The sequence below is a fragment of the Danio aesculapii genome, chromosome 6 (genome assembly GCF_903798145.1).
Source record: "Danio aesculapii chromosome 6, fDanAes4.1, whole genome shotgun sequence".
Taxonomy (NCBI): domain Eukaryota; kingdom Metazoa; phylum Chordata; class Actinopteri; order Cypriniformes; family Danionidae; genus Danio; species Danio aesculapii.
The window spans coordinates 11,008,175-11,033,063 of NC_079440.1; the positions used below are offsets into that span (position 1 = coordinate 11,008,175).

The following is a 24,889-nucleotide window of genomic DNA, read 5'->3' on the forward strand; positions in this document are numbered from 1 at the left end:
GACTCGATCGGTACTCGCCAATCTGGCAGATCTCATGAACTGATTGCAGGTGTTTGTTTAGCATTTTACAAGCAGAGGAGGACACTGCACTCCTGTGTATTATACATAGCCTATATTGAGCGATTAATAGTTGGAGACGAGCAAAATATTTGAATGGTCTTGCATGTATTTAAGCCTTTCACATATTACAACTGAAAGTTTTGTGTTTTTGACACTTTTGCAAGTTCACTAAAAGCTGGCTGGAATTATTAGATAAAAATTATTTTTAACATAAATATTTATTAATATAACTTGTACTATACTTATTGCAATAAACAGTAGCTTATAGGCCTATTCCTTTTCGTAAAAAAGTATTAGATTTTATAGGTGTTCATTTAAACTTCTCACGCATCAAATATGCACTCCAAACTTTTTGTTCCTGATTGAGACATGTTAAATTCTTCTTTCATCATTTGCAATGTTTCCAAAATGCATTGTTAGTATTTTTTATTAAAATTTTTATTTGTATCTGTGTTATATAATTTTTGGTGGTGGTTAATTCCGCTGTGGTTCATTCTTTCATCTAAAATGAAAGAATAAATTATTTTCTGTAAAGCTGCTTCTGACCATGACATGTTCACACCTAAATGGTTATAAGATGCATGTTTAAGGTATTAAATGTAGCAACCTTTAATTTATTTTGTTAGGTAAGGCGAGATCTTCTCTGAAGGTTCATATTTAGTGGGAAAATGTGCTTAATGCATTATAAATCTTGAAGCTCTGTATTGACCGATGACCATGACAAGAAATCATACTCCGTATCAGCTGCAAAAATCCTGATCAGAGCATTCCTAATGGCAGTTTATTACAGGTATTTTGTAGTGTAATACATCAACCCAAACAATTTAAAGTTAACCTTAAAGTTAAACTATAAAATTGTTTATAAAAGTAACTTTTTCTAACTTTTCAAAGTTAAAAGTTGTTGGAAGAAAGATTGAGGTCTCATAATGTGATTTTTAAATGCATAAATTAAAAGGAAAAAACAAAAACACAAATTTTGCTAATTTACGAATATTTTTACAGTGTATTATGTTTATAGTTTACAGTACATAGTTTTACGAAATTTGTAAAGAATTAACTTAAGTGCATCTACACTACTTGAAAAAAGTCTTGTCGTCTAACTTGACTTCTAGTTGATCATTTGGTATCAGAAGTGGTGCATATGAAAGATAAAGGCCTCTAGATTACGCTTATTTTACCAAAATAAAATGGGATCATTCCTTGATTTAATGATTTAATTAGGATAGTAAGGTCTGACTTTGATTAGACAAAAGTCTTGTCACTTAACATAACTAATGTGCAATATAGAATATAAAGTCATGGTGCAGTGGAAAAATAATCAATATTGTGTATGACTCCCATGAGCTTGGAGGACTGCATCCATACATCTCTGGAATGACTCAAATAACTTAATAAAGTCATGTGGAATGGCAAAGAAAGTGTTCTTGCAGGACTCCCAGAGCTCATAAAGATTCTTTTGAATTCATCTTCAATGCCTCCTCCATCAGCTTACCCCAGACATGCTCAGTAATTTTTATGTCTGGTGACTGGGCTGGTCAATCCTGGAGCACCTTGACCTTTGCTTTCGGAATCTTTGATGTGGAGGCTAAAGTATGAGAAGGAGCGCTATCCTGCTGAAGAATTTGCCCTCTCCTGTGATTTGTAATGTAATGGGCAGCACAAATGTCTTGATACCTCAGGCTGTTGATGTTGCCATCCACTCTACTCCTTACTGAATGCAACCTCAAACTATGATTTTTTTTTTCTTCACCAAACTTGACTGATATCTGTGAGAATCTTGAATGATCAACTAGAAGTCAAGTTATTATTTGTTGCACTTACAACTGGGATCGACGACAAGACTTTTGTCAGGTAGTGTATGAACAATAAGTTAACAAAATCTAATTTTTAAAATCTATTTTAATGAATAAAATTCATAATTTTCATTAATGAAGTACACAGACACAAAAAAGTGGCCCTTTAAAGTCTTCTGTGTAATGTCAATATCTGCATTATTGATCATAAAATGCCTTTGTTCTGTTTGCTTTCATTATTAATAACTTTCTTTCCTCCCTTTTACGTTTTCCCCTCATGTTTTTGCAGTCTTTGTAACCTTGACCCCAGTGATCTCTTTTTTTTTCAGGTTTTCGTCTTTGAAGACCGAACCTACACATCTTATATTAACCCCAGAAGCGGTGAATCACTCACCCTGCTGCTTCTGTCTGCACAGCATCTGCTCTGCTTGTTATTGAGATTCCCTGCTGACAGCTGGGCTCTGGAAAACCTATGGAGGAGAAGGAATCCTGGCGTTCCTGGCACTGTCATGTGGGAGGAAGGTGGGAATCAGTACTTACAACAAGTCATGAGAATAATTTATTTCCTTACAACCTCAAACTCCCCTCAAACATGCATCACTACGCACACGCACACACACAGAAAACCCTGGTGTGGATTATTCATAACTGTGAGAGACAATCACCTTTAGAAGCCCGGCTTATTTATAAGGATTCACATTCTTTCACTGATATAAATTTACTCGTTATATAAAGCTTTTTTTGTGCTTTTGATGAGAATATAGAAGTCTGTAAAAGTGCTTCAACTACATTTAAAGTCTGAATCATCGCATTAGATTAAAAATCAAACAAAATGTCTTTATTTCAAGAGAACCAGTTTGTACATTCCATCAAGATGTGCTGATCAGTGACCTTTGGCTGTTCCAAAAGGCTTCAGTTTAAAACCAAGGGGGACTGTGCTTTTGCAGTTTTGGGTTGCCCCAAATATTTTAAATAATTTTCCCCTCCATGTTAGGCAGGTCAAAACCCTTTCTGTTTTTAAATCTAGTCTTAACTCGTTTGTACTTTTTGTCTTTTAACACTAAATTAGAGTATTATGTCTGTTGTATTTGTCTTTTGCTTTAAATGGTGCATGCTTGAACAGAACTTTGGTACATCAGTTTATCATATAGATATATACACACTATCGCATTTGGACCTTGAGTATGCGTCAATACCGCCACCACATTTGTACAGTGCATCCAAAACAAAAGTCATTTAACATCACTAGTCAAGACTAAAGCCAATCTGAAGATGCTAGACTTTTGGGTGTAGTAATGAGCAAACAAAGAAAATAAAGCAGCATAGTGGCATAAAATTTCATAGGTAAGATTTCATTTTTTACGATTTTGCAAGTTACGAACTTTTGTGCTCAACAAGTAACTTTATTGTCAGGGTTCGTGAAGGATAAGGGAGCGAGGACTCAAATGCAACATAAGATGATTTATTATTAATTAAAATAAAACAAAAAGGACAACAAAAACCACCCAGAGGGGGAAAAACATACCTATAACACAAACAGACAAAAACTTGGCTTGGCTGGGCGAGACAAGACTAGAGCAGGAACACAGGGGAGTGTAGACGACGAACTGGCACAGGACAACATATTCTCCTCTACATGAGGAGAATATAAGCAAAAGTAAATTAACACACGAACAGATGAACATAATTAACTAATAATGGATTATCAAGGAGGGTGGGACTAGACAATAGCGGGAGAGCACATGACAAAAAGAGACAACACAAGCCATGTGCTCACATAAAACGAGACTAGAACGCGCAGCCAATGAGAGAACTCATTAACCACGTGTTCATATGACAAGACGAGCACAACACTGAAGCACACAAAAGCACGTGGCCACAATGTAAACATACAGCCACGTGCTAAGACAACACCAACAGACACATTACACAAAAACATGCAACGCGCATGTTTCATCTCAGCGCCAACCAAAATCAACTAGATTGAGACGCTGAGAATGAAACAGCGCGATGCCGACAGAACAAAACACAAACACGAGTACAAGAGCGCGCGTCCCAAACATTCACAGACCCCGCGTGCCCGCATCAAGACTTGTTACGACGGCACCCATACAGAGACATGCAATGACCGAAAACAAGTGCTCGACCTGAGAAAACTCAAGCCGAGCACCACATACAGGACAAGCCAGAGCTAGTGTCCGGACTCTGCCACCAAAAACAAGAATTTACAAGACTGGAATGGCAGAACTCTGACACTTATTGATGATGATAATACAGTCACTTACTGCACTGACTATAAGGCAAAATAGCACAAACTTGCACTAAATTCTAGGCTTATTCTAGTTTTGTTGAATAAAATCAGCAAACAATGTAAATGAAATATGACAGCAAGATGCTGCGGTGCCAGAAACTTGTATTATTGTCGGCTAAGTGAAGTAACGGCTAGTTTTTGAAGTAACCTATAAGGGCGCCTGATAACGCTACGGTTACTAAAGTAACCCTTCGTTCCCCGAGGGGGGGGAACTCCAATGCTATGTGGAAACTTCCACTATGGGGATTTCGTCAGAATCCAATCATCTGAAAGAGTATAAAAACGGGCCAATGAAATGCCAATGAGTTGGCAGCGTCAGCGTGCACAGCTGGCGTCAATGACAATCAGTCATGCTATAAAGACGCAGCCAGTGCCATGCTCGACATCCTTTTCTAGCTGAAGAGACTTTCGCGCTCAACAGCTAAGGGACAATCGTTGTGGCGAAGGAACATAGCATTTCCGTTCCCCCCCTCGGGGAACGAAGGGTTACTTTAGTAACCGTAGCGTTCCCCTTCGGATGGGGAACTCCAATGCTATGTGGAAACTTCCACTATGGGGAAATCTATGGAAAACGCCACAACGAAAGAACCTTACTGCGTCCCTGGCGAAGGGTGTGCCACGCAGTAGAGCGAGCGCACCTACAACGCCCCGAGACACAGTCTTCCAACGTGTCCCCTGGCCCTCACTTACCTGTTCAGAACAGTTATGTTTTTCGGGGAGTCGCAATAACCCAGTAAAATAGGTTTTGATACAAAAGTACGTTGGGAAAGCGTTCAGTCCCGATAGGGAGGACGCTGCGGAGCTCACCTGTTACCCAGAGGGGAGACCTGGTGACAACCTATGGACTAGCCCAGAGATGGGGAGTCCTTGCATAAGGATGGTTAGCGGGGAGGGAAGACACGAGCCTGCCCTAGAAGGGGGGACTATACCGTGGCTGAGTGAACGTATGGGATCGCCAGCGGGGATCACACATAGCAGGCACCTATACCCAGAACGCGGGCTGACCAGCGGGCATGCCGACAACGTAACGGGCCAACACCTGACTCCTCCGCTGAGTCAGGTGCTGGGGGCCTCGGAGGAACTCTGCAGGGTTCGCCAAAGAAATGGGGAACTAAACTGACAAAGCTGAAAAAGCGCACGTATCTCCGGGTTAGGGAGAGTGGCGCAGCAAGCGTGTTTCGACACCTCAACCGAATCGTTTCCTCAATCACCAAGGGTTGCCTAATACCCTTGAGGAAACCGGCTCCACTCGCAGATTGTAAAATTGCAAATGTATTGGGTGTCACCCAACCCGTAGCTCTACAAATGTCTGTCAGAGAGGCGCCACGTGCTAACGCACAGGAGGATGCGATGCTCCGTAGTGGAGTGCGCTCTCACCCCCGGGGGACACGGCTCACCCTGGCCCAAAGGCAAGGGAGATGGCATCCACTATCCAGTGGGCCAACCTCTGTTTAGATACGGCACTTCCCATCTGCCGACCACTGTAATGGACAAAGAGCTGGTCAGAGGATCTAAGGCTCTGAGTGTGGTCCCCATATATTCGCAAGCGCGAATCAGGACACAACAATGAAAGGGCTGGGTCTGCCTCCTCCGCGGGCAGCGCTTGCAGGCTCACTACCTGATTGTTAAACGGCGTGGTAGGAACCTTGGGCACATAGCCGGGCCGGGGTCTCAGGACAACGTGAGAGTAGGCCGGCCCGAATTCTAGGCACGAGTCACTGACCGAAAATGCCTCCAGGTACCTAACCCTCTTAACCGATGCCAACACGACCAGCAGAGCTGTCTTCAAGGACAGAAATCTCAAGGATACTGAGTCGAGTGGTTCGAAGGGATCCCCACGTAGGCTCGTAGCACTACCGCGAGATCTCAAGAGGGTATGAGAGGGGGGCGGGGTGGAAACATCCGCCTAGCACCTCTGAGGAACTGGATGAAGAGGTTATGCCTCCCCACGGTGCCGCCATCCACGCATCATGATGAGCGGAGATGGCGGCCACGTAAACCCTCAGTGTGGAGCGCGACAGCCTTCGCTCCACCTGTCCTGAAGGAAAGAAAGCACAACACTGATCTGGCAAGATCGGATGTCTTCTCGGCGAGAAGCGCACCACTCAGTGAATAGACTCCACTCCAGGGCGTAGGCATGCCTCGTAGAGGGTGCACTAGCCTGAGTGATGGTATTAACCACCGCCACCGGTAGGTTACCTAAGTCTTCCTCGTCGCGTCTTATGGACCCCACGTGGAGGTTCCACAGAACTAAGCGAGGGTGCCAGATGGTGCCCTGTCCCTGAGAGAGTAGGTCCTCTCTCAAAGGGACTCGCCAGGGGGGGCGTCGCGAGGAGGGAGAGTTCTGATATCCAGGTCCGGTTGGGCCAGGGGCGCAACTAGCAAGACCTGCCCCTCGTCCTCCCTGACCTTGCACAGAAACTGCGCGAGTAGGCTCACTGGGGGGAGTGCATACTTACGCATGACTCGGGGTGGAGTCGCCATTCTCCCGGGGAAGGAGCTGCCGTGAGAGCCTGTTGGCCGCACGGTTGAGCCCATCCGGGGTGTGAATAGCAAGCAGCGACTTCAGCCGCGTATGACTCTAGAGGAGCAGACGGCGAGCGAGCTGAGACATGCAGCGGGAGCGTATACCCCCATCCGGATGGAACACGCTACCGCGGCCGTGCTGTCCGTCCTGACCAGCACGTGTTGCTCCCTCAGCACCGGTAAAAAGCGGCGCAGAGCGAGAAACACTGCCAACAGCTCTAGGCAGTTGATATGCCAATGCAGCTGGGTTCCCCTCCACAGGTCCGCAGCAGCATGCCCGCTACACACGGCCCCCCACCCCATACTGGAGGCATCTGCCGAAACGACAGCCTGCCTGGACGCCTGACCTAGGGGCACACTGGCCCGTAGGAAGAAGGGGTCCTTTCCAGGGGGTGCGGGTGCGGTGACACACTTTTTTTCCCTGTCAAACTCTCTCAGACAGTTCAGCATTACCTCGGCGCGCTCTCGTGAGAGGCGCGCCTCCATAGTGATCGAGTCCAGCTCCAACCAGAGAAAGGAGATGCTCTGCACGAAGGCGAGCTTGCTCTTTTCTCGGTTGACCTGAAACCCCAACGGGCGGAGGTGCCGGAGCACCTTGTCTCTGTGCATAATCAATTGCTCCCGAGAGTGGGCTAAAAATCAACCAGTCATCGAAATAATTGAGCGTGCGGATGCCGGCGAGCCGAAGGGGCGCGAGGGCACCCTCCGCGAGCTTGGTGAAAACTCGCGGAGACAGAGAGAGCCCGAAGGGGAGGACCTTGTATTGCCACGCTCGACCTTCAAACGCAAACCGCAGAAACTGCCGGTGGCGTGGAAGTGTGGAGATATGAAAATACGCGTCCTTCAGATCTATTGCTGCAAACCAATCCTGAGGACGAACGCATTGCGTGATGCGCATCTGCGTAAGCATTTCGGAGCGCAGCCAGTGAAGGCAGCGGTTCAAAATGTGCAGATATAGGATTGGCCATAGCCCACCGCTTTTTTTTTTTTTTTGGGGGGCACGATGAAGTGCGGGCTGTAAAACCCGCGCTCCATCTCGGCTAGAGGGCCGGCTCGATTGCATCCTTCGCCAGGAGGACAGCAATCTCCTCTCGCAAGACAGGGGCGGATGCAGGACTGACCCTAGTCGCCCGTGAACCTGGGAGGCCGTTTAGCGAACTGAATCGCATAGCCGAGTCTGGTCGTATGGATGAGCCATTGCGATGGGCTGGCCCGCGCTAACCAGGCAGGCAGAGCCCCCGCAAATGGTCCCACCCGCACGATCGCTGACGTGCCAGCGGCGGGGCAGCGTGGAGTGAGTGGGCTCATCCGGGGAGCGCTGGGGTCCCACAGGAGAGCAGGAGAGGAGATGTTCTCGTCTCGCACTCAAACTCCAGGAGAGGGGCTGGGAGTGGAGAGAAAGGAGACCGTTCTCTCGTGCTCCATGAGCCATTGGCGAAATGCACCGATCCTGCGAGCTGGAAGGCATAGCGTCCCAGACTGGCAGTGTTCGGGCTGTCACATCCGGAGGAGGGGAAAGTGCTCTTTCACTGAGGATTTTGATGGCGTTTTTTTTTTTTTTTTTTTTTACGCCTTTAAATAACGTGCCCCGCCCTCCAGCGGGGAAAGAGCAAATTCCCTCCTCCCCAGATGGCCCGCCTCAGGGACGCTTCGCGGTCCGTTTTACCGAACTTAGCGGCGCCCTGGGCGGGGGATGCCGGTTGCCTGCGCGATGCTCGGCGCAGCCGCGTGGCCGGAGGCGCAGGCGGGGCGGCGAAGCAAAGCTGCGGGCGGGCGTCCTCGGCGAAAAAGCAGCGGATGTGGATGGCTCGGCGGGGGGGAGCGGTCATACAATCCCGCCGATAGAGACCTCGCCCATCGCCTCCGACTGCTCTTTCACCGGCGTGAATTCCTGGGCGAATTCACTGCCAGTGTCGCCGAACAGGCCAGCCTGGGAAATGGGTGAGTTAAGAAAGCGAACTTTGTCAACGTCACGCACATCACCAGGTTTAGCCTGAGGTGGCATTCCTGGATCACGGATGTGATCATCGTCCTTCCCAGGGCACACACAGCCGACTTTTTTTTTTTTTTTTTTGTAAGAGCATAGTCAGTTGCGGTGCGGAGCGCATGCTCAGTCCTGGGTCAGAACCATCCTCGCGCAGCCGGGCCAGCGCCTGCGCTTGGTAGCGCTGGTAGGTGGCCATAGCGTGCATGGTGAGGGGGAAGGCGCACGCAGCACACTGCGTGAGCCTACTGTGCCCAACCAGGAAGAAGGGGATGGGGAGGCTTAGAAGGTCTCGCCTTCATCCTCCACATCACACCCCTCTAATCGGTCCGGCCGCGGAGCTGGGGGATAAACCATCTCCAGAGCCACGGCCGAAGCAGCCTGGGGAAGCACAGCCGCAAAGTCTGCTTCTGGATTCGACGCCGCGCTCAAAGTCCCGGAGGGAGCGAGCGGGTTCGAATTCTCGTCAGACCTTGACAGCCCAACCTCAGAGGATGGTGAGGATGGAAGCGCACGCAGATCGGGCAGAAAAAAGTGCCCTCAGGACAGCGTGAGTTTACTGTGCACTTCCGGGAAGAAGGGGACGGGAGGCTTTGAAGGTCTTGCCTCCTTATATCCTCCACATACACCCATCTAGTCGGTCCGGCCGCGGGGCTGGGGGATAAACCATCACCAGACCCATGGCCGAAGCAGCCCGAGAAAGCACGGCCATCATGTCTGCTTTTTAGATGCTAACGCGGCGCTCTCCACCCCGGAGGGAGGGAGCGAGCGGGCTCGCATCCTCAACAGACAATGACAGCCCATCCTCCGATGCAGCGATGGACATCTGACCCCCGGTGTCATCAGGTGAGAGAGCGACCATCCAAGGACGGAGCGCTTCTCTTCACCTGAAGCTTGGATGGAGCGCGTGGAGGAGCGAGAGGTCCACGGCCCGGGGGCGGCGGATTTACTCTCACTGAAACCCTCAGATCTGCCCGAGTGCCAACCGCAGTGCGGGGGACAACTGGGGTGGGTGGCTCTTTTGCAAGAGCGAGCCGCGATCTTAACTGCGCAACAGACATGACATCAGTGATGGCATGCACTGCCCGCGAGCACCGCATTAACATGCTGGACCCCCAGACATGAAACGCTGTGCTCGTGCCCATCATCCGGGGATAGGAAACCACCGCATCCAGAAACGCACGGTCGGAGTGACGTCTTGAAAAAGACGCGCTGCACGACCGTGTTGCTCTTTTAGGAAAGCTTTTTTCCTATATACAAACCGCTCTTGGAGGACCGGACCCAAAGGACGCCAGGCAAGGGAGAAATACCCAGCTCGACCATCTGCCACTGCGTATACGCGCTCTGGACCGGGAGAAGCTGCTTCTCGATCTCTCTCTGTAGACACAGGTTGGAGATACCCTCAAAGACTCTCTCAGAAGCTTCGTGAAAGGCTCTGAAAGCGAAAGGATGTCGAGCATGGCACTGGCTGCGTCTTTATAGCATGACTGATTGTCATTGACGCCAGCTGTGCACGCTGACGCTGCCAACTCATTGGCATTTCATTGGCCCGTTTTTATACTCTTTCAGATGATTGGATTCTGACGAAATCCCCATAGTGGAAGTTTCCACATAGCATTGGAGTTCCCCATCCGAAGGGGAACATAACAGTGTCTGCGCCTCAATGTGTATACTTTCCACCCTAAATCATTGAATATCATAAATGTTATATACCATTTAGATCAGAAAGGTGGATATGCACATTGAGACATGGATATCGATGGCTCACATCGTTCATAACGGAGATGCATTCACAAACGAATCGCTCCCTCCATTAGAATGAGAAGTAAAAGCGGGAGAGGGGGTATGTCTCAGGACATGGATTAGATCAAATTTAACAGGGAGGGTTGATAATACATTTCCATGCACACAAACACACACTCTTTTTCGGCAATGCCTGTGTGGTCACTTATTCATCAATATAGAAAAATGATGCAAAATTCAAATTTTCGTAATTAAAAAAAATATTTGCATACTGACCATCGGGAAAACTCCCGATCAGAGATATATGTGTATGGCACCAGATGGTTAGTCCTCCACTGCACCTTGGTCCCACATTCTTTTCAAAGGAGCGCTACCCTGTACTAAAATGGGGGCTGTATTGACACATTTAATGTAAATATCTATGCAATTTATAAACAATGGCTTGACTTTTTAGACTAAATACGTTTGTCAGGTTTAAAATGATAAAGCATAGTGTGCTTCAAAATGTGTTCACAATGAATACAGTTAAAATAAACGTGCATTAAAAAACAAAAATACAAATCAACTTTGATTTTACCATCACTGAATGCAGCATTAGATTACAGGGTTTCCGTGGCGTCTTAAAGTCTAAAATTTAAATATTGAAATTTTAGGCCTTAAAAAAAATCTTAAATTCGCTATTCTAGGTCTTAAATATTTTTGCACAGGTCTTATTTTTACGATGTCCATGTAACGCTACATCTAATGCCTATTTAAATTCTTTTTTTGTTGTTGTTGTTGCTAGGTTTTCGTGGTGTTGTAGTTCTTTATTTCTCTAGTCCAAATGTAATTGGTGGTATTACAACTTCAAATGAGACCAACATACTATAGCCAATCAGCTTTCAGTTATTGAAGTCTGTGCGCGCGGCGAATGTGACGTCATTGATGTGTTTGCAGAGGTTCGCTGTGGGTGTGTGCGACATGATTTCGGCTGGCAGAGCTCATGAAATTTTTTGAGACTCGAGCGAACCGTTCGCGCCCCATTTGATTTGAGTTGAATATGAAACACTTTGAAAAGATTTTGTCTAAAACAGGTATGACTGTACAGACATCTTTATGATCTGTCCATGCGTGATCATAGGGAGAACCAGATGACCAATAATTCTTGGCTAGAAATTGCAACAGCCGTGGAAAAGAAGGAAAGCTTGGAAAAGTGCAAAAGCCATGCAAAAGTGGAGACCCAGGTTGTTTAATATTACAGAATATGTTTTTCCACCATTCTTAGGTTTTACACTGATGTACAGTTTTTAATTTAAAATAATATACAAGTACAAACTGAAATTAGGTAACTAATTATGTCTTTGATAACTGAAAAAGAATATGACATATATAACATTTTTTCTAATAAAACTGATTTTCTAATATTTATTTTATTTTTTATTTTATTTTTAATAAATTATATCATGGGAATTTTAAAAAATGATCTCTACTTTTCTCCACTGTTTTTCCTAGTAAATGTTAATGACAGACATGCATAACCACTTTGTTCCCGCTCTGCTGTGTTTTGTTTATGCTTGTAAATCTGCTTCGCCAAGCACTCTCTTATTACCATGCCCATGCATTTTAAGAATTGTTGGGCTTGATAATTATCTGTTTGACAAAGTGAGAAAATTCAGCTTGTGAAAAATGAAAAAAAATGTTAAGGTACATATTTATCCTGTTTTAAGAAATATTTTTCGATTGGCTACAGAACATACCACTGTTGTTCAATGACTTTCCTTATTAACATAATTAACCTAGTTATACGTTTAAAATTACACTTCAAGATCATTACCAGTATCTTGCAAAAAACTAGTAAAATATTATGTACTGTTATCATGGCAAAGACCAAATTAGTTATTTAAAAAGAAAATGTTTAAATGTGTTAATCTAATACTGAAGATGTAATGACATATTCATGTTCTCTGTTGTATTTATGATTTTTGTAATGGTCTTATCACGCAAAACATGAAGACAACAGGAAAATAATTATATTAACATTGATGACTTTTTTTAATTTAATGCTTATTATTAGGGTTATAACTATAGCTATTTTGCTCTGACAAACATTTACCCCCATTCCAGTTTTTTTTATCAGCTTAATATTATGTAATGCAATTTATTAGTATTACGCCGCCATTTAAAAAAGCAAAAACAAATCACAAACAAAAAACAAATCACAGACTTAACATAAGCTGTATCTCGTTTCAGAGGCGAGTGAGTCCTTCGAAGTCCACACAGGCTGAACCGAGCGTTTTGAAATGAGACTATCTAGCCTCATCGAGGATCTCGTCACCAGGCAACCGTAACAGCTGCTGTTAAAAAGTAGTAATAAAATTTGTAATGACTTTTTTTCAAAGTAATTTTAAAACTTCTTTTAAGCGATCTGAAGGCAAAGCAAGGTTTACAGATTTGGAAATATATTTCCTTTGATCCACACATGTACACATAAAAATGTAAACTGTCTATAAAATCACTTTTTAGTAAGACATGTCATAATCTTTTTTTTATTTTATTTTTTTACATGTGTGTAGATCTTCAAGTAAAATAAACAATTCATACATTTAATCCGGAGTTTTCTTTTTAAAAACATTCTGCCGTTATCAGCGCGCAATGAATCTTGCGACGTTCGAGGCCGTGAAGGATCGACCAGTTGTGTCCTTATACCTGGGAAGCGAAGGATGCATTTGGAGGCTGCGTTTGAAGGAGCCTTTGAATTTCTTTGAAGTAAGACAGCCTTCGTCACGCCACGATGATGCAGCGCACTTCGAATGCATCCTTCGGAGGATGCAGTCTCTGAAATGAGACACTGCTATAGAAGCAATACCCTTTCATAGATCTTTCTAAGATTAAAAGTAGTGCTAGGCAAACATTATTCACAATTTAATCGCATTCATAAAAAGAGTTGGTTTTGATGTGTGTATTATATATATTTATTATGCATATGTGATACACACACATACAGTGCTCAGCATAATTGAGTTCACCCCATTTCGAAAATGAATATTTTTATTAATTCCTCAGTGAATATAGGCAATGTATTTTGGTGCATTTAAACAAAACAGATTTATTAAACATATTTATTAAAATATTCTTTTCAGTTACTTAGCATCTTTAGAAATAGAAAGATAATACAATTAAATTCAAGAAAAATATAGAAAAAAAACAACCTACAATTTCTCAATTTTTTTTATCTTTTCTTGATTTATTTTTATTTTTTTTTAGTATTTTATATTTTTCTATAACATAAATTTTTTGGCACTAGTTTTTGGACGGTTATTGAAATTATTTCGTTAGATTAGCTCCAGATTTGGCTTCAGTACAGACTAATCTAATGTATATGCACAAATATAATATTGTAAAGCTTTCTAATTAAAAATATGAATTTAAATGATAGATTTTTGAGGGGTTTACTTGTATATGCTGAGCACTGTACATAGAAACGATACAAAACTATTTACATATATTATTTCATAGATTAATATATAATTTAAATTTATACATAATTTTTCATATACACATTTTGTAACTAAATATAAACAAACATTTTTTCAAATATACACGCATGCATGTTTTACACAGTGGATGCCCTTCCAGCTGCAACCCGCCAATGGGAAACACCCACACACTTTCATTCACACACATACACTAAATCCAATTTGGCTTACCCAATTCACCTATACTACATGTCTTTGGACTTGTGTGGGAAACCGGAGCTCCCGGAAGTAACCCACACGAACACAGGGACACATGCAAACTCCACACAGAAATGCCAACTGACCCAGCTGAGGCTTGAACCAGCGACCTTCTTGCTGTGAGGCGAGAGCGCAACCCACTGCACCACCATGCTGCCGTGTGTATTTATATATGCATAATATATGTGTGTATGCTATGTATAATTGTTTATTACAAATGTATTCATTATATCAAAACTTTTATTTTGGATACGATTTAATTGCGATTTTAATCTTTGCCCAGCACTAATTAAAAGTCTTAAAGGCACAATAAAGTCAAAGACATAAATGACACATATGAGACACTCCCTTGATTCAACACTGCCATCCAGTGGTCATTGATCATAACAACAACAACGAGAATAACAATAATCCTAAAACTCTGACATATTCTCTTTCATGCATCATTTGTAGTTTTATATATCTAAGCTTCCTCTTACACATACACTCACGCCATTCTGTCTCTCTAGGACTGCTGGATCCGATTCCGTAAGCTAACTTGGGTCACAGAGGGTATTGGTATCAGTACGACGCACACACATACGCACACACACAGTACTTGTTGGCGGTGATTGTATTTGACAGCTCCGAGGCGTAGGAGAGAGCCGGACTGAGGTTGTGACAGCCTCTCTGCTGTCGGATCTTGTGGCAGCATTGATTGCTGGGTAATGGGTGCGGCTCACTGCCATCGACCGGCTGCTGGGCTTCATCCGCCTACAACTCCCTTTGGGCCGAAGGAGGCAGACAGACAGACTTTGCTTTCCTGCTTGTGTCAGATTGTGCTAAGAGAAAACAAGGTGACGAGAAAGGATGCATCTCAGTCCTAAAGCTAATCAGCAGAGAAGTGGCTGCTCCTAAATCTGGTGGTATTGATATTTTTGACAAGTGACAAAAACCTTCAAGCGTGGAAGGTTAAACAAATTTAAGTGCTGCAGGAAGGTTAAGGACGTTTTTAGGAAAACTTTTGCTGAAGAGATCCTTGTCATTTACTTGTTTTGGATCAGCGTTCTTTAAAAACTTGTTGCTGTTGGGAATTGTTTTATCCACTCTGGGGTAATTTTGAGTCTTATTTTGGTCAATTTTCTCTATTTTAGGAAATGGAAGGATTTTTGGCGACAAATCTTTTTTTGACAGATTTTTGGGAACACTTTGAAAAATTTGTAAAAATTGAACAGTTCTCTCTGGGCAAATTTACTACTCTTTCGTAATGTTTGTGGCTGTTTTTGCCCCATAGACTTTTATTGTAATGACATTTAGTGATTGCAAAGCCATGACACTATGTGTTCTTGATTGTTGCAGGTTTTCCCTGTTTGTAAAAGGTAATTTTGTCATTTTTACTGTTGATTATCAGTTGCAGTGCATAAAAAGCTTTAGTTTCTGTATTTTTTTGCTTTGCGCACTTACCTTGATATGTATAAAAGAAAAAAATTCACCTCAGATCATAGTAGACATAGCAAGTATATTTATGCGCGCGCACACTATAATTAGTTGTTTTACTCCACGCAATATAAAAATCAGAAACATTTTTGCACAGGCCCATGTAAAGGGTTGATGGTGCCAACTGATAATCATCAGTAAGGAAATAATCAGCATAAAGAAAGGGTATTCAATTTGAATAGAACACAAAGGTTAAATATTAGGCCAATAGTATCTGGCAGCAGAATTCCATATGCAGTCTCAGAAACATGCACTCATGGGCGCTGTTTACACTGCCAGTTAAATGTGACCCAATTCCAATTTTTTTTATTTTTATTTATTTATTTTTATTTATTTATTTATTTATTTATTGCTCGTATGTGACACAGATTGGATCTGTTCTATGACTGGGTAAACACGAAAAAAAAGCGCATGCATTCGTATATTCAGAGATCGGTTTCAGGCCTTCTTCATATGTGGAAATAAATCAGATATAAATCAGATATGTGACAATGCGACTATCACGTAAACAGGCAGATCGGATTTATTGAGGCATTCCGTTTTGTACATCATTAAACATGCAACAATGTGGTACTTCTCGGCGGTTTAATGACGTAGAAGGAAGAGCGTGTGTGTTCTCATCCCAAATTTTTGGACTCACTGCTCCTCATTAAAGCCCGTCATAATTTCCTCCCACCAGACCTGAGATCTCTCTCGTACCCACAAATTCCTCTGAATGGTGGAGGATAAACCATAGGTTGTGATGACAGCCCTTTCCCTCCTTCTCCGCCTCAAAATCATTTTAAAGTTGGATGAACTTCGCATATTTCGCAGAGCTAAAAGCAAGATAATTTCTTCCATCATGGCTAGTGTGGCACAGAAGCTAGAACCTGCCTTTACGCATGCGCAACATCGTAAATTGTATAGCAAGTGTAAACACTTGAATCAGATATTTGTCACAGTTAAAAGAATGTGTAAACAGACAGGCAACAAATTGCAATTGGGTATCAAGACTTGACAGTCTAAATGTGGCTATAATGGTGCGTTCACATCAGATGCCGATGAAGCATCAAGCACGAGTGATTTAATTAAGTCGTGAAAAGACATTATGTGGTGTGAATGATGTAATTCGCTTGATTTGGGAAATCTAAATTTAGCGGACATTCGCGCTGCATTAACCAGCTTGCTCTAGTATGGGCGTAATTATGACAAACGCATCTAAGCTGTTTTTCAGCCTTCCTAAATAACATAAAACACAGCTACTCTCTTGATAAAATCCTAGTTAGCTATTTAGCAACAAAGCTAGAGTCACTGGGCAGACAAAAGCCCTGCCCATAACGCGAATCCGCATCTGTTGAGAAGTGAATTTCATCGTGAATGAAGAGAATTTGACGCTCGAATGAAGCAAGTAAACTCAAAATATTCACATGCCTATTTACATGCGAATATCAAGATTTATTCGCGAATGCCGGGTCTGGTGTAAACAGCATTAGAGTTTTTGATGTCACTGTGAGGGGTAGAATTAGGGGTGGGGTTGGGTATACGCATTAAAAGCATTGCATGCAGTCCCAGCTTGCACTTGCACCTGGTCATGCACCTCCCTCTCAATTTTACAAGTCACCTAGAGTTAAACAGTTTAATTTGACCATTTTTTAATCCATTCAGCCGATCTCTGAGTCTGGCCAGAGCACTTTTAGCCTAGCTTAGCATAGAGGATTGAATCAGATTAGACCATTAGCATCTTGTTCAAAAATGATAATTTTCCAATTTAAGCTGGGCTCTACTGTGGTTACGTTGTGTACTAAGTTTTTTTTTAGACTGTGTAGGAACTATACTCTCATTCAGGCGTAATAATCAAGGAACTTTTTTGCTGTACCATGGCTGCAGCAGATGCAATGATTTTACACTGCTTCTGAAAATCTTGCAACCATGGAGACATTTTTGAAAGACTATTCAGAACTGTTTTCACGTGTTGGGTAATATTGAGCCTTCTGCAGCCATGGTACAGCAACAAATTTCCTTGATTATTTCGTCAGTCCTAGTACACACTTTACTACAGAAGAGTCAAGCTGTAATAGGAAAATTATCAAAACTCTTTGGTCATTTTTGTTTAATTTTCCACTTTATTTGAAATGTAGAAATTAAAGATATTTGTCGACACCAAGAACCTAATGATTAGTGATTCAACACATAGCACTGAGGTGTTCACAGTAACCCGAGTTCGATTCCCTTTGCCGATCCTTCCCCTCTCTCTGCTCCTCTCACTTTCCTGTCTGTAATCCAATAGTCTTCTCCATTTAAAGGTGAAAACTAAGGAAAAAAAATGTTGGTAGAATTTGAACAAATGAATTATAATTAGTAACTTGTTTTGTTTTTGCACCTCGGAAATCAAAGACATACACTAAATTGCACCAATCACATGATATAAATTATTTATTTACATTTACAGCGATTAAAAACAAAGAAAAAAAACATCAAGTATGTTAACCTATTGGAAATATATAATACATAACCAAAGAGAGCCCCTGAAGGCTTGTTTCTTCTATGACAACAAATACAAGGCAACATGTGGCACACCTCTCTAGTCATTCATCCATCCATCCATCCGTCCATCCGCAAGCACTCGTCTTCTCCAGACTGTTGTAACCCCAGGGAAGAGCTGTTTTTGGCTGTACCCTGACATTTTGACGAAACTGACTGCCTGTTCTTTTTCCCATCGAGTCTCACTCAAGCCTGCAGGCCAGGTGGAAAAACCACCGCAGGCCCGTCCCGTGTGGCCCGTCCCCTGCTTGCGTCTGTTGGGATTTAAGGGACGATCAGCACGCTGCCAGGAGTCCTGCCTCTGTTCTTAACACACCCAGCATCACCTGTCTGGAGGGGTGTGTGATCCCACAATTCCCTGGGGCCTTTCTCTGCTGTCTTTTAGCACATGTCACTCGAAGTTTAAGGTTCGTCAGATGAGTCTGGTGGAGGCCCGCAGGGTGTTTTCAGAGTTGAAATGTGGAACGTTTTGTTTCTGCCGTGCTATCCGATTCCCACGTGGACACCTTCTGTAAACACACACACACACACATAGGATGCTTTTATTTTCCTCACAGTACTGTATTATTAAATTAACACTGGCCATATGATGCTGTTTAATCTTTGTAGTTTATGTATAAGATCTGTTACAAAGCTACAAACGGATTTATTGTATGTTATAAGACGCACATCGATCCAGTCCAGATATTACTACAGATGTCTAAGTCACAATTTGAAATGGGAGCATAAACCACCCAAAGGTATATGCAAATAAATAAGGCTTCAGTGGATTCAGTGGATTCTAGTTTGTGGAGATGCAAAAGCATATTTTGTAGAGGACAGTTTCAGTTTAAATAAAACATATGGCTGTGAAATGTTTTGTTCAAGATGCAAAGACTGCACAGTTTGTTCCAACTGATCTTCTTGATCATGTAAATCTAACTGATATTGTAAAACTGCTACCATTATGAACTATTTAAGTTGCTTTAGAAGCCTTGAAAACTAAAACTGGTGACTATGATACAAATCAAACACACACTTGGAAAATTTTAGCTGCCCAACCAGAGCACTCTGGGCATTTAAGGAGCCAGAACCCAAGAGTGTTTCTGTCAGACTGGCAACAGACGTGCTGCATTAATGTACAGTATAGCGCCTCCAGAAAGTATTTACAATGCTTCACTTTTTCCACATTTTGTTTCCTCAACATTTTACAAATAATATGCCATAATGTAAAATTAGTTTGTTTGAAATCCTAATGAATTTATAAAAAAACAGATGTTCAGCCTTTGCTCAATACATTGTTGAAGCACCTTTTGCACAAGATACAAAATGTATTATTATTATTATTATTATTATTATTATTATTAATCTTATAATATTAGTATATTGATAAAATCACAAATGTTTCTGCCAAATTTTGCAGTCACACAACGCACTATAAACCTAGAACTTACTGTTTTAAATGACAGAAATTCCAATTGGAGTTTAGATTTAGATATGTCAATTAGGAAAACATAATTGGATTGAATCGCACATAATCACAAATCAATATTTGTGCATTACAAGTGCACTACAAATTAGTGATGGAAATTTCGGATCATTATACTGACTCGTACCTCGGACTGAGTCTTGTTCAGCAAGGTTAATGAATCATTTGAGACATTTCTTTCATTTCGTTGAATTTGCCTAAAATACTATGAATGTTAGTTGCTTTCAAACTCATCTACAACTACACCAAATGTTGATCACACTACAAACAAGTCATAACTAGAAGGCTATAAGAAAGAGAAAATAATCATTTATTGTTTACCTGATCTTTTGTCTATAATTATGTCCGCTCACCTCTTCTGACAGGTCTTCAAATTTAAGTGGACACATTTAACCAATGGACACAGTCTGAGCCAAAAGGAGCCAAGATAAGTTCACCTTTCGAGACTTCTGGTTTTGATTCGTTTGTTTATCACATGACAGCATGTAAAAAAGCGATGGCTCAAACCCGAGGATTCAAGAAATGAATTAATCAAATCTCATTCCGGCTCTAAATGCATATAATTGGCTTCAGTCTTTCACGTGATGAAAGAACAGCTCAAACTGAGGACTCAAGAAATGAACGGACCGAATCTTTTTTCCGGCTCTGACTGCATACAATTGGCTTCTGCCTTTCACGCGATGAATGAACAACTCAAAGACTCAAGACTCGAAAGAGGAACTAATCTTCAACTCCACCTGCACAAATGTGTCCATGTGAAGGATTTACTCCCTGAGAGGACTCATCGTTCTCGAAACATACAAAAAATTTGTTCAAACTGAATGAATCGTTTAAGAACGACTCATCACAACTACAAATTTTATTTCCACATCTAAAGGCCACAAAGCAGTGCCACATTTATTTTTTAAACTTATTTATTTGCTGATTGAGTTTTGTCAAATGTGTATTAGACTGTATTAGACAAAGCGTGCAATTCTGAGTGTGCCTCACACAGGTGAGTGGGCTTGACAAACCACCTGTATAAAACACACCCTTTAATTTCTCTGACACTTTAACTGACACTTGCACCAGACACTTTTACAATCACTCCATATCTCAAAGAATAACAACATTGTGCATTTACGAAGTGTTCTTGACAGGTGAGTGGGCCTGACAAAACACCAGTAGAAACACTCTTCTCTACACAAAAAAACAAAACACTTATTCTATGTTCACACCAGATGCGAACGCGTGAATAAATTGTGATATTTGCGTGTAAATAGACATGTGAACATTTGAGTTTACTCCCTTTGTTTGCTCGTCAAATCTGCTTCATTCGCGTGTCAAATTCACTTCACAATAGACATGGATTCCCGTCATGGGCAGGGCTTCTGTCTATGCGGTGACTCTAGCTTCATTGCTAAATGGCTAACATGGATTTTATTGAGAGAATAGCTGTGTTTATGTGCTTTAGGAAGGCTGATAAACAGCATCGATTTGTTTGGAGCCGTGTCTAAGTCCACTAGATCCATTCAGAGATGCACCCAGCTCTGAGAGTTCATAAACCCCTCCAGAAACTGTACCTGGATGATGGAAGCTTTTCAGCGGTGGTTCAGACTGAGCCGAGCCCAGGTTGATGAACTGTTGTCTGGTGTCAGCAAGAGAATTTGCCCTCGGCACACCAATAAGAGCAAGCACACCCCTACAAAAGCAAGCTCCTGATTGGTTAACGCAGCGCGAATATACGCTGAAGTTCAGATTTTCCAACTTGAGCGATTCGCTTGAAACGTGTGATATGCACGTTAAGTGCGTCAATCGCGCAGAACGTTTAACTCGCTCCGCTTCATTCGCGTGAATAATGTCATTCGCGCCGCCTCTTTCATGCGTATCGCGCAGCAAGATGTCTATTTGCATCTTTGCATTGACTTAACATGTAAATCACTCACGCTTGATGCTTCATCCGCATCTGGTGTGAATGCAGCATTACTCTACCACTTAATTCTCCGACCGAACCGCTCCTTTCTTGTGTCCATTGCCTCCTCAATTATTAATCACTTTGGACAAAAGCATCTGCTAAATGACTAAATGTAAATTAGACTTAAGTACATTGTTTAAAAAGTTTAATTGTTCCTGCATCATTTTTTTTATTCTGAAAAAAATTTCTAGAACACAGAATTTACACATTAATCAGAGGACATGATAAAATGTGTAAAAAAAAATTAAATAGTAGATTTAATTTAATATGTATTGTACTACATTCCTATTTTAAATCGCCAGTTCTAATTGTATAAAATGCACTGATAGAGTGAGATGATGTGGGAGACGGATGGGGATCAGATAGCGACAAACAGGCACTTGCTGTGGTTTAAATTGTCTCATTAACAGCTTCTCTCGTCGCCAGCAGCTCGGCAGGGGAAAGCGTGAAGCTCAGGGAATATTTATTATATTTTTCCTCGTCGCTTTATTAAATGTCATGTTTTGCATAGGGCAGAATGCGCCGCTGGCTCTTAAATCGGCTCGGAGGCAGCAGGGTTCGCGAGGGACACTGATTCCTGACCAGACCAAAAGCTGTTCCCGTTTTAATTAGTTCCATCCTCGCGCTCCAAACACAGGCTTTTACACAGTGAAGGGAACTTTTAACTTACTGGCTGCACGGGCTGAGGAAACTAATCACCAACAGGTCTTAAAGCATTACTTTAAAAATTTACTTTTTCACTTGCCAGCCAATGGCGAGAGAAAAGATTAACTGCCATAAATATTGTGTTGCAGCTGTGAAAGTGTTTGGTGCATTATTTTAATTAAAAGGTTTTAGATGTTTTCTCCCCTTGTGACACTCTTGGGCAGTTTCATACATGATAGAAGGCAAATCTTGATTTAGTTTCTCATATTTTTGTTCAGGCAAAGAATATTTTGCATTTAGTCCACTGTTCAAGAAACCTTTTAATGTCTTTATAATTTCTCTTATGTTCACCAAGCTGCATTTCTATTTAAATATTTATATCAGAAATATAAGAATATTGTAGTAGAAACAGTACTGTTGTGAAATATGATTACAATTTAAAGGTTTTCTTTTTAAAATATTGTTGAGATGCATAATTAAGCAATATTTCTCAAGTCTTCAGTATAGGTTGTTTTTGATGTCATTGACTTGCGAAGTTCAGATGGAGGGCAGGAAGTGATTCTTCTACACAGGAACCGCTATCATAACATCAAAATATTTCTGTTTTATGTTGTTTTATAATTGTTTAAATCAGCCAAAATAGATATAAAAAAGACCACTGCTGTAATGGTAATGGCACATTATCAAAGGAATCGCTTTCAGATCAAATTGCCTGGCTAACGAAGACGCACACATTGACAGCCAATCAAATATCGCTCAAATGTTAGTGGGAAATGAACGCTTTTTAAAATTTCATTATCGATTGGTACCGAATTTCAGCATCGTAACAACCCTAGCTCCTTGTAGACTACTATTTACCACATTTTAACTCAAAAAAATTTAAAAACCTGGTTTTAAAAATGAGTTTTTGTTTGTATGCATTAATGTATTCACACATTCTGTTGTGTTTATTTGCACTTTTTTCCCCAGATAATATACAATTTCCTTAAAAAATTCAAGATCAGTGTGATTATAAAAAAGACCATTGCTGTAATAATAGCACAGCATCAATGAAATCACTTTAACAATAAATTGCCTGGCTAACGAAGATACACACATTGACAGCCAATCAAAAAGAGCTCAAATGTTAGCAGGAAATGGATGTTTTTAAAATTTTAGTATCGATTGGTGCCGAATTCCAGTATCGTAACAACCCAAGCTCCTTATAGACAACTATTTACCACATTTTCACTCAAAAAATGGAACAACTCCGTTTTAAAAATGAGTTTTAGTTTTTATGATGCATTAATGTATTTAGACATTCTGTTGTGTTTATTTGCACCCATTTTCTCAAATAATATACAATTACCTTGAAGAATTTGGGGTCAGTGTGATATTAAAAAAAAGACCACTACTGTAATTATAATGGCACATTATCAATGGAATCACTTTCAGAACAAATTGGCTAACTAACGAAGAAACACACATTGACAGCCAATCAAACAGTGCTCAAATGTTAGCAGGAAATGGACGTTTTTAAAATTTAAGTTTTGATTGTTACCGAATTCTAGTATCGTGACAACCCAAGGAGCACAATAGCAGTCTATTATTGATTACTAAATATTACTATGGATGGCCTACCATTTTTCCTCATTCATGTTTCTGTTTCACTCCAATCTTTTTTTATGACAACACTTTAACCCAGTTGTTCACCCTCTGGAGTTGTAAAAGCAAAAGTTATCCCAAAGAAAAGCTGTACTTAAATCCCTGCGACCCACTTTTGCCGCATGTCTGTTTGGCAAATCTTTGGCTGTCTTTAATCAATAAACCCTCTGCTTCAGAATCCTACAGGGCTCCTTTTGGAGAGTTATATTAAATGGACTGTAGTCGAAGGCCATTTGTGCTGATTATATGAAAGCAAGTGGCAATTTCTCCCCGGGGACCAAACACAGGGCATCGGAGCTATTATGACATCATAGTCCATTCCACAGCTCCAGTCGTCCCTGGGAGCCTCGTTACGGGACAAACCAACAATCAAAACACTACCATTGCGCATTGGAGGCCTCAGAAAGCATGCTTACAGGTGAAGCGGAGGAAAAAACAGACGGGCTGTAAACTTTTAAAAGGTCAAAGAGTCGGAATGAGCACTCATCAGAGAGTGCTTGATTTCCTTCCCCGCTCGTTGTATTTACAATCTCCCCCCGAACCACTACTTTTGCTTCCTCTCTGTCGCTCTCGAACTCTGCATGCAATGCGGTGCCACAGAATCATTACAATCACCTAATCACTGCACGCCCTTGCAGGAGTGTGTTTGATTAAACGTGTGCTTCAGTCGGAACATCTCTGATTAGCTGAATGGAAAGACAGAGAGAGAAAGATGCAGACTGACAGAGGAGAGACTGAGACAGGGATTCTGAAAATTAAAGAGACAAAAGGGAGAGGAGAGGAGACGGATAAGTGGAAGACCTTCCCAAGTCAGTGCTGCAGTTAGAAAGTAGGTTGCTATAGAAACCAGTGGCGGGCTGTAAGGTGAAGAAGGCACTGCGGAGTAAATGAGCACCCTGATCAATCTGAGACCCCGCACCTCTCGCTTCATGAATATGCATGTGTATGTCGGGTTTTATTACTAAAATTTATATTTCAATTATGATTTTACAGATTTTACATTTAAAGGTGCCATAGAGTGCATTATTTCAATATGTTAAGTCTGATAACTA

The 24,889-nt window shown here is 41.8% G+C and overlaps 1 protein-coding gene across 2 annotated transcripts in view; it reads right to left on the reverse strand.

The window, feature by feature from the left end:
* Positions 1–18,000: 18,000 nt before the first annotated feature.
* Positions 18,001–24,889, reverse strand: part of tmeff2b (transmembrane protein with EGF-like and two follistatin-like domains 2b) — a 129,304-nt gene continuing 122,415 nt past the window's right edge. The window contains exon 9 of one of the 2 annotated variants that reach the window (XM_056459512.1): positions 18,001–18,632. In XM_056459512.1, coding sequence (XP_056315487.1) covers positions 18,539–18,632 — 94 coding nt within the window. In that variant the 3' untranslated portion in view covers positions 18,001–18,538. Of the gene's footprint in view, positions 18,636–24,889 lie in introns of both variants that reach the window. The other variant, XM_056459511.1, reaches the window with a different exon arrangement.